The sequence below is a fragment of the Phaethon aethereus genome (genome assembly GCF_964289735.1).
Source record: "Phaethon aethereus genome assembly, chromosome: 6".
NCBI classification, from domain to species: Eukaryota; Metazoa; Chordata; class Aves; order Phaethontiformes; family Phaethontidae; genus Phaethon; species Phaethon aethereus.
This window is the reverse complement of record NC_138580.1, coordinates 13,492,347-13,502,459: the sequence shown is the minus strand read 5'-3', so window position 1 is coordinate 13,502,459 and position 10,113 is coordinate 13,492,347. Positions and strand designations below refer to the sequence as shown.

The window sequence follows — 10,113 nt, the reverse complement described above, 5'->3', positions numbered from 1 at the left end:
GAAGCCGAGGCTCCGCTCTGCGCCTGGGGCTGCAGGTCTCCCCCTGAGGAAGGAAACAAACATGGAGGAAACCCCATCCACGCTCCCCCACGTCACCTCTCGAGGCCGCGGGCAGCGGGACTGGCTCTGCCGGCAGCGCAAGGCTGCAGCAGGGCAGCCCGAGAGAGGGCCCACGGGGCGGGCAGCGTGGGAGGCCTCCCTGAGGGCCGCCAGCATCACCTCAGCCACGGGGGTGGGGGGAGGGGAGGGCGCTGCCCACCAGCAGGGCGGCGAGGGAGAGGTGCCCTCTCCCACCAGAGTCCCAGAGTCACCTCAGTGCCCCCACGGCCTCTGCTAGTAGCGGTCCCGATGCCACGGAGGCCCCAAGACCAGAGTCCTCACGAGCGGGGCCGTCAGGTACGCCCTCGGGGAAGGCCCTTACCCCCCCCCCCACAGCCCGTCTCACAGCCGCGCGGGGGCTCCCCGACTTCGGGGGGGGGGGGGGCATTGGAAAACCAAACCCGCCGGCTCTAACCCGAGCACTCCCTCACCCCCCCCCCCCTCCCAGCTGTGTGGTCGCGGCCGCTCCCCACCAACCAGAGCTCTCCCCTGAAGGAGGCGGGTATCATTTACATATCCGCGTGCGGGCGGGCGTCCCCGACAGTTCCACTCGTGGAAGTCTACGGAGGGAGCCGCCTCGCCGCCCAATCCAAGCCCACGCTACCCGTGACGCGGGGCTTGAAGGGGAGGAGCTGTGGGAGCTCGGGTGGGTAGGGCCTACCCTCGGTCGGGAGGGGGAGGGTGGGGCGCGTCCACCGTCCGTGGGGGCGCGTGGGCGTGTCCGGGCGGTACGAGGGATGTTCGGCGGCGGCGACGACGACGACGACGGTGGTGGTGGTGGTGGTGGTGGCGGCGGCGGTGGTGGCAGCAGCGGCAGCAACGGCGGTGGCTGCTCGGGCTCGCCATGGTCTGAGGCGCCGCGATGAACGGAGCGGTCCCGTCGCTTTTCGACCCTAAGGAGCGGGTGTTGAAGCTGGGGGAGAGTTTCGAGAAACAGCCACGCTGCGCCTTCCACACCGTCCGCTGTGAGCGTGGGGATGGGGACGGACCTCCGTAGGGGGAACGGGGGGCCCGGGGAGGGGGCGCCGCGTGTCGCCGCCCGGCGGCACCCCCTCACCCCCGGACCCTCCGTTCCCCCTGAGGGGGCGGGAATGGTGACCGGGCAGGTGCCGCGGCCCGGTTTGCCCTTCCCCGCAGGCCCGGCGGCCGGGAGCGTGTGGTGGTGGGTGGGAGCAGGCCCGGACGGGTCGTCGGTGTGAGGGAGAGTATGGCGCGGCCGGGTGTTTAGGGGGGAGGAGGAGGAGAAGGGCAGCGTAGCAAAATGACGGCGGGGTGTGTTTGCGTCGTGGTCGGGCTTGGGGACCTCCTGGCTTGGGCAGGCAGCGATGAAGTTTCAGCCGCTCCTGAGAGCGTGTTGCTGGGGAGGGGTACGGCCATTGTATCCCAGTGCTGCCCCTCGCTACTTTCTGGGCGCTGGGTTCACTTTTTACACCTTTTGCATCCAGAATAGCGTCTCGATGAAGTTCTGTTGAAAACCGAACTAGGCTGAACCCCTGGCTTTGCCCTCTTTCCTAGTGCTTAGTTTTTAGAAGTTAAGTACAATTCAGCAATCAAAGGTTAAAGGCACTATTAATCACAAAGCTAGTGTACCCTCCCTGAGTACATAATTACTATCTAGAGAGGTGTGTGCTCAAAGATTCTGAGGGTAGCTAGGAAACAAATGCTCTCAGGATTATAGTTCTGCTAATTTCGGACTGCTGCTTCTGGTTTTTGATGTTTCATTATTTATAGACTGATCCCCAAGATTCAGTCTCACGTACATTCTCTGGAGAACGTCCCCTCTGCTTTCACTCAGTGCAGCGAGATGGGTAATGTGCTTTCTGTGAGCAAATGGAACGGCACTTAGTAGGATTGTCTGCAACTGTGGGAGGGGAGGAGAGGGGAGGGAAAAAGCTATAAATGGATTTAAACAAATGCTGTAACTTGAAATTTACCCTAATTTTAAAGAGGACTAAAAACCACGTCTGGTACTTCTTACCCTTACGATTTCTTGCTGACTCCTGTAATTCGATGATTTATTCTGGAATCTGTTTTGAAATCTCTCTTCCTTCCCAACAAATGAGACCTAGAAACTGGCAATTTCATCAGTTCTGTCAAATGCACATGAAAAATATCATTCTCTGATACCTGAAGTTTTTGTTAACAAACGAGTAAAGGGGAAGACTGGTTAAAAGTTAAAATCAGAAGTGTGTTTATGGACACTGGAATCAGTATCTTAATTTTCTGAAGTGTTAACCACCCAGTGGCCGTATATTAAAGCAAACATTCTCTAATTCAATGAAAAACTTAGGATTTGTTTTACACTTAGCCCTGTAAGACGATGTGTGGGGTTTTTGCCGTAAACAAGATTAGCAGGGGCTGTTACCTGTATCTTAGCTCAAAGCCTTCTGCTGTCTGCATAGTCCTGCCCACCAGCTCTTGAAGCTTGGTTTTCTTGCCCGGTTGGTGTGCAAGCTGGAGGCAGGGTTCCCAGCTGTGGTCAGTGGGTTGCAGGCAGCGTTACTGAACTGGGAAGCTCCCCAGGTGCTGCCTGTGACGTGTCCGGTTGCGGGGCAAGGCGCACGTGCCATGCTGCGGTCAGGGAGCGTGCCGTCTAATGGGTCCCCCTTACACGCCTGTTCCCTCCGTGCCTCTCTTCAACTGTGACGGGGTGCTGCACCCCAGCGTGCGAGGCAGGGTGCCGAACATCCCCCGGGTGTGAGACTGGCCCTGTGCCTGAGTTCGCTGGAACCACGGGTTCAAACCCACATACGTTACCATGTGCCATGCAGAGCCTCTTGGTGCTGTCCTATCTCTCTCTAGATCTGTGCAGGCAGGTCTTTTAGCTGTAGCCTTTCCTAATTCGTTTGTGGTGGAAATCATACTTCATAGGTAATGGTATGTTACATAGGTGCAGTGCTGATGTCTGAATGCATGCTCATTTTCAGTGTCTTAGATTTTTGAAAAGGACCAGAAATTGATACCATCTTTTGTTTAAAACTTACTTTAATCAATACTTTAGATGTTGAAAAGGACAAAAAGGAAATTAACATTTAATTGGAAAGTAATTCACTTTTAACAAAAACAAATATACTGAAGCCCAAGTTTTTTGGCCAGCTTTTGACATGAATCTGACAGTAAAATCAGAAATGGATGCAGAAGTGGATATCGAGGATTGATGTTCTTTGCATCTTCAGTCACTTGTCTACATCTTCCATGTTTTGGATCAACATTTTCAAGAACTATTTGTTGATTTTTCTGAAAGTAGTTATGTGACAATTTATCTTTTGAAATACAACAGCTTGTTCAGTCTCTCTAACCATTAAACCTAAAAGCATTTTTCTAATTTTAGCCGAAAGGTGTTAACAGTTATACTGAATCTTGAGAAAACCATCTTCACTTTGAATTCTAGTGACATACGGAATGATCTGCTCAGAGGAATGTTAAAAGAATTGGCTTTAACGTAATAGCCTCCAACTGCAATTAAAAGGTGTCTACGTTTATAAGATTCCTGAAAAGCCCGTAAATAATCCAGTTTAGTTTTATCTTTAGATGACTTTAAGCCTGCATCTATTGATATGTCCTGTGAAGGAGACCTTGAAGTTGGCAAAGGGGAACAGGTGACAATAACACTGCCAAATATTGAGGTGAGTGGGGTGGCTGGAGAGTGGTGGGTCTAAGGGAATGATTAATTTTGTTGCCGTAAGTGTGTACTGACTATAGAAGGATATGAAGTTTCAGTGCTGTTTCAGAGCTGGTTGTGTGATTTTTTTTTTTTTTTTTTTTAAGAGTAGAAAAACAGTTGCTCTACCAATGTAAAATTACAAAAGACCTAAAGGTTAAACAGCTGCGCTGTAACTTTAAGTGTATTCCCTGCATTGGAAATACACTGTAGGATGACCCAGAAGTGTTGCGTACACAGAAAAGCTTCATGTGGATGTTGGCAGTGCAAGTTTTCCCTTGGTATTTACTGCTGCAGTGCAGTTCTAAAGCAGGAAAGACTGGAAAGGGAAAATTTACTGCCTGCCATGCTTTACTGCTCTGCTGATATGGTAACTGGAACCCCAGGAAGCATGCTCTCCATGCTCTCATTGGGAAATAAGCATTTAATCAGTTTCAAACTAAGCTAAGCTGGGTGAAATCCTGTTCCAGTCAGTCACCAGCTACTTTTGGTCATGGCTACTGTGAATCTAATTTGAATTAACAGACAACATTTTTAAAGGCTAGAAATGATCACTTATAGTGAACTTGTCATCACTGTGATGGATTGCTGTTTCTCAGAAGAAAAAAAAAAAACACTACAGTAGTAACATTTACAGGACTTCTGATTTTATAGGGCTCAACTCCACCAGTGACTGTGTTCAAGGGCTCAAAGAAGCCTTACCTAAAAGAATGTATCTTAATTATCAACCATGACACTGGAGAATGTCGCCTAGAGAAACTTAGTAGCAACATCACTGTGAAAAAAACCAGGTGGGTGGTTTACAGGAGAAACAACTGTGCTTTACTCATTTTGAAAATCAATTTGTTAATGAGTCAAAATGGAGATGCAGGACTACCCGTTACTATTTTTATCAAAACATAATTTTTAGAAAGTACCTGGCCTTGTTCAGTAGACTGAAAAGCCTGCTTTCTCAGCGCACTGACTTCACAGCTTTTGAGTCTTGACTGGCAGGAGAAATGGGAATGTTTTTGGTTGATTGGTTGGTTTTTTAATTAAAGACTGTCACATTATTGAAAAAGATGGTAACTATTTTCTGCTGAGTTTAGAGGGGGGAAAAATATGTTTGGAAAGGAGCTTGCCTACTGTCTTCTGACTTCTAAATGAGAAAATAAAAAAAGATAAATTCTGTGACATGTTTCAGTAATATTAATGGCTTGTTTTTCTCATACCAAGTTTTTGAATATTTTTTTTTTCTGATGCTGAGTCCATATAAATAATTTCCAACGGAATTATTATGAAGTCATCCTGAGTAGCTGGGTATAAAAACAAATCAACTGACAATGGGTTAAAAAGTTATTAGCACTGTATTAAAAAACAATTTTTAATACATCTATGTTTAATTATATGCCAGTATAATAACATACCTAGAAATCTAATGATGCTATTTAGAATGACATGACAAATAATTCCATTACTTGAGGTACTGTATCCCCTGTATTCTTGCCTTTTTCCTTGCATCTTGTCTTCTAGGAATTAAAAATATTCTTTTTCTTTTACACACAGAGCTGAAGGAAGCAGTAAAGTCCAGTCTCGCATAGAGCAGCAACAGCAACAAATGCGAAATGCAACTAAGGTTCCAAACAACGTTAAAAATTCTCCACCAAAAGAAAAGATGTTTCCGTCTTCTCCTATGGATGATATTGAACGAGGTAAGTGCTGCTGGCCGTAAGTTTCAGAAACTCTGCTCTTAACTAGCAATTATTCTTTTAAGAGTCAAGGTGTTTTTGTTTTTGTGTGGTTTTTTTTTTTTAATTTGAGATTCATGCTAGAAGCTAATTATATAAGCATGTTACCCTGATATGGAAATGACCACTCTGGCTCAAGCGGTAACCCAGCAGTGTTTGAACTTGCTAAGGTAAAAAATCAGATCAACTATTAGCCTTAATAATGCCAAGGAGTCCCACTACACTCTCTCCCTGATTCTGTCTTCCGCTGATAGTTTAATCAAGTATATAGTTGATTGTATTGAGGCACTGGAACCAACTGAGTCAATTCCATTTTGACATTGCTGCTCGTTCTTTCTCTGCACTCAGAGGTTGTAACGTATAGGTTACAGTGCTTTACAACTCAAAATACATTTTAAATTATCAGATAAGACCTTGTGAAAGATGAGGTTCCAATGAAAAAGACAGCTACAAAACCTGCATAAATCAACCCTTGAACAGTGCTGTGTACTGTATCCCTGAGAGACTCTGGTTTGGTGCCACACTCGTGTTTCATTTAATAGGAGGCCTTATTTCCTTTTGGAGGACAAGGAGGATGGCAGGTGGTAATTACTTGCTGCACAAATGCTGACAGGTGGCAGTTTCATTGACTGGAATTGACATCTGCCTGCCAAGATGTTCTGAATTCCTTTAAACAGATTCTTTTAGATGAGTCATTATGAAGGGTTTGGGTTTTTTTCCATTTTGGTTTTAAACTCTGACCAGAAATCTATACTACAGAACAGTACTAGAATACACCTGAGGTTTGCAAAGAGGAAGGAGTACTTGAGCGCATAGAATAAAATTATAATTTTTCTTGGTGGTCTGTTGTTCTCGGGGGAGCAGTGGTGTCAGACTATTGCAAGTCACCAACGTGCCTGCCCACATGTATCAAACTCCTGTGTAGTGCCAGTCCAGTTTTGAGTACTACTAAAGAATGCAGAATAATTGACAAATATAGGGATGGTAGGGACCTTCTGAAGTCATCTAGTCTATTCTAATGTCCTAAGGTCAGATTTCTGACATAATTTTTTAAACGGTTCTTAAAGCCTTCCAGTGACAGGTCCTGTGTTCCCTCTGACAATCCATTCCAGGGCTTTACTCTCCTTACTGTTCAGGTTCTTCCTAATAAATAATCTGACAGTAAGCCCATTACTATTTTTATGTTGATCATGCAAGTATAGACCAGATTGCTGCTTTTGAGTAGTCCTTCATGTACTCAGAAGCTGTTATGTCTTTCCCATTCTTTATGCAAAATTATGCCAGCTGGTTCAATCTTTCCTTAGAAGTTAGGTTTTCTAGATGCCTGATTCATTGTCACTCTCCTTTAGCTGTCTTAAAGTCCAAAAACTTCCTGAAGTATAATGCCTAAATACATTTACTGTTTCAGCTACAGTTTTAGCAGTGCTGAGTTGAGCAAGAAGGCTTTCTTACAGACACTGTGGGTCTCTGTGTACAAAGACCAAATAGTATCATGTCCTAGTGTAACACTTGTCATTTCCACAACAGCACAGTGAGGTAGGACTGTGCGCAGTGATCCACTATAACTCACAAACTCTTCAGAAGTGTTGCCTACTTAATCGTTCTTCATCCCATGGTTGTGTAACTGACTATTCCTGCTTAAGTACTCTACCTTAAACCTGTTACTAACTTTGTTTTCTCGGGTGGAGGAAAGATCATTCTACCTCTGTCCTCTGGTATATGTACAACCCTTCCTTCGTTGTTTGAAAATGCTTAAATTCTGCCAGATTAAATTACATCAAAATTCAAGGCAGAGATCTTGCTTCTCAGTTTTTGGTATTAACTGTTAGCCTTTCACTTGAAATTTTTCTCTTACTAGACATTGGTGAGAGCAGGGAGGCAGTGGAATTATGTGCATAGGACTTGAGTGGTATCTTTCAATTAGCTTACAGCTCCAGATGTGTGGTAGAACAGTTGTTTCTTTGGCCCTTCCTCTCTAGAATTAATTTTGAAATGACTTCTGCTAGCTGCATCCTAATTTTTGCCGTAGCTCTTCTGTCGTCTTTTTTGTCCTTAAGCTGTTCTCTTATACATCTGTTCTGTCGTTAGTAACACGAGGATGCTCTGCCCCCTCCTCCTCTTTCCTTATGTTTGAGTCAGCCAGTATGGCCTTTTATTGTACTTTCTGTTCTTCCTTGGCATTGAGTTAGTTTGTCCTTGTACCCATAGCCACGCTGTTTCAGGTACCATTTTTCCTGAACACCATTTTCCTTTAGATTGGCCTCTGATAAGTCTAACTGGCCTATGTACCTTTCCTTTAGAGTCGCCTTTGATAACTCAGAATTTGAAGTCTTCATGAAGTTTGCGTGGAAGCTCATTCTTTTGTCTCCCTTCTTCTCTTGATTAAGGTCTGAGCTGTCTTGCATCTTGGTGCCTTTCATCTTCAATATGGTCTTAATGTATCGGGTAAATTTGAAGTGAGATGAGGCACTCTCCTGCTTGCTTTTTGTCTGCTGTATCAAAGCTGTTCCGAGTGCTTGCAAGACCACCTTAACAAATGTCTGGGTAGTTAGTGTCTTGTATAATGATGAACTTCTGCACTCTGGGTAACTTGTCGTTGTATAAAATCTTCATCCATCACGATTCAGTGGTCTATTTCAGACTTCTCACTTCAGCAGCTCCCCTATTGTACACAATTATTGTGTGTAACCTTTCTGCAAAACTTAACTTCCTCTGTACGTTGGCTAGTATATATGAAAAATGCATATTGTGTAGCATGATCTATGCAGTCATACTCTCCTAAATATTATTGTAGTCAGGTGAGTTACTTCATCAAGAATGCAAAGTTGGTTGAGTTAGTTTGATCTGTTAATTTCCAGTATTTCTTGTCTACCTCATGTTGTTCTAGCTTTCCCCCCTCCACCCCCAAAACTATAAAGAGAGCAAGGATTTGGTGAAATCTTCCTAATAGTAAACTGTGAATGGTTCCTGTGGGTATTATTCGTGCTTAACTTGATTTTGAGCAAAATGTCACATAGTCTAAACAAGTGTATTGATTGTAATGCTGAACTGCTGGGATGCATTTTGGGTGCAGCTGCAGACATCTTACAGCTAACTTATCTGTGTGATTGTAACTGCAGTTTTTAGTCAGTGAAAGACATCTGTGGGGGTGCTAAGGAAAACAGAGAAGACTTGCTCGTTGCAGAAACTAAAGGCTATGTGGGATGCACTACCCTGTGGAATGTGGGGTTAGCATTTGGGTTCACAGTCACCCTTGTTCTAATGCTTGGCTTGAAAGGGAGAAAGTGCCCAAGCCATGAAAAGAAAACCACATGACAGGCTGGATGCTTGCATGTGCCCTTTTCTTTGTTTTGGAGAGTTTTGGTGCGTTTTGGTTTGGGTTTTTTAGTTGCCATGATGCATGTACCTGACTTCTATTGTTGATTTTTCTTTTTTATTATTTTTTTTCTCTTCTTATATTTCAATTATGATGAATGTTAACTGAGAAACAAATCATGTTGTTTGCAGAGCTAAAAGCAGAAGCTAGTATCATGGACCAGCTGAGTAGCTCTGATAGTTCATCTGACTCTAAAAGTTCTTCGTCATCTTCATCAAGTAGTGAGAATAGTTCTAGTGATTCTGAAGACGAGGAAATGAAGCCTTCTCTTCCTATGTCAATGCCGTATTTACAGCCACAGCCTACTGTGTCTGCCATACCACAACAGGCTGTCCCTGACAAAGATGCCAGTCATAACAGATCCCAAGAGAGCGGTGGTCATATGATGAATACACTACGTAAGTACAAAGGCTGTTCTTTTCTTAGTGCACAATTCCAGACATCAAGATTCTGAAAGGAAACCATATTGTTTTTAAGTATGTCACTGTTATAATTAAAACTGTGGGAAGTGATGCTAGGGTTTGATTGTTCAGCAGCGGTCTGAATTAGACACTAGGCTACAAGGTTCTTGGTCCCCAGAAATGTTAAATTAAAGCTGATGCAGTTGAAAATATTTCCTAAGCTCTACTGGCTTCCTCTCAGTTATATACATTGGGACTGGAGAACAGTAATTTTGTATTGAAAATACTTGAACTAACAGGGCACTCCCAAAACACATGCTTATAATTTCTTGGGTAGAACTATGGGAAGGATACTATACTAGCAATACTCTGAATTACAGAAGAGACGGTGTATTCTTAGCTACTTCAGTTACTATTATGCATGGTACTGTTCCACTGGATGGCACGGCAAAACTGTCCTTTGCATGTAAGGAAGGAGACTGTTTGCTTTCAGGTGATACTATCTTATTCCACCCATTCAGGCAACTAAAAATGTAATTTGAAGAGTAGGTATGATGTTCTTCAAGACATGGTTGCTGCGCAGCCTGGAATTGAATGCTCAGTGTATTCAAAAAAGGAGCGTTTGAACAGGAAAAAAAATCTCACTAGGTAGAGAGTTTTAAGTTCACTACCTAAATAGCAACAAAGTGAGTATTCAGCTATGGTGACTCTTTGAAAATTATTACGTTTTTAATTACAGGAGCCTGCAGCTAAGCACCTAGAGATTCCCATCAACCCTGGTTTGCAGCCTAAGATCTTTAAGGTTCATTATTTATACGTAAACTTGTTATACTGAAATTTTAGACTCTG

At 44.2% G+C, this 10,113-nt stretch overlaps 1 protein-coding gene across 1 annotated transcript; it reads left to right on the top strand.

Annotated features, from left to right (window-relative positions):
• The first annotated feature begins 877 nt into the window (after positions 1-877).
• EAF2 (ELL associated factor 2) lies at positions 878-9,333 on the top strand. Its single transcript, XM_082001374.1, has 5 exons — positions 878-1,064; positions 3,631-3,725; positions 4,415-4,551; positions 5,306-5,451; positions 8,995-9,333. The coding sequence occupies exons 1-5, from the start codon at positions 962-964 to the stop codon at positions 9,315-9,317; spliced, it is 804 nt and encodes a 267-aa protein (XP_081857500.1). The 5' UTR covers positions 878-961; the 3' UTR covers positions 9,318-9,333.
• Positions 9,334-10,113: the final 780 nt, after the last annotated feature.

Coding starts and splice junctions, on each gene's coding strand:
- EAF2 (XM_082001374.1), top strand. CDS start 962: ATGAACGGAGCGGTCCCGTCGCTTTTCGACCCTAAGGAGCGGGTGTTG. Junction 1,065..3,630: donor CGCCTTCCACACCGTCCGCT/GTGAGCGTGGGG, acceptor TTTTATCTTTAG/ATGACTTTAAGCCTGCATCT. Junction 4,552..5,305: donor ATCACTGTGAAAAAAACCAG/GTGGGTGGTTTA, acceptor TTTTACACACAG/AGCTGAAGGAAGCAGTAAAG.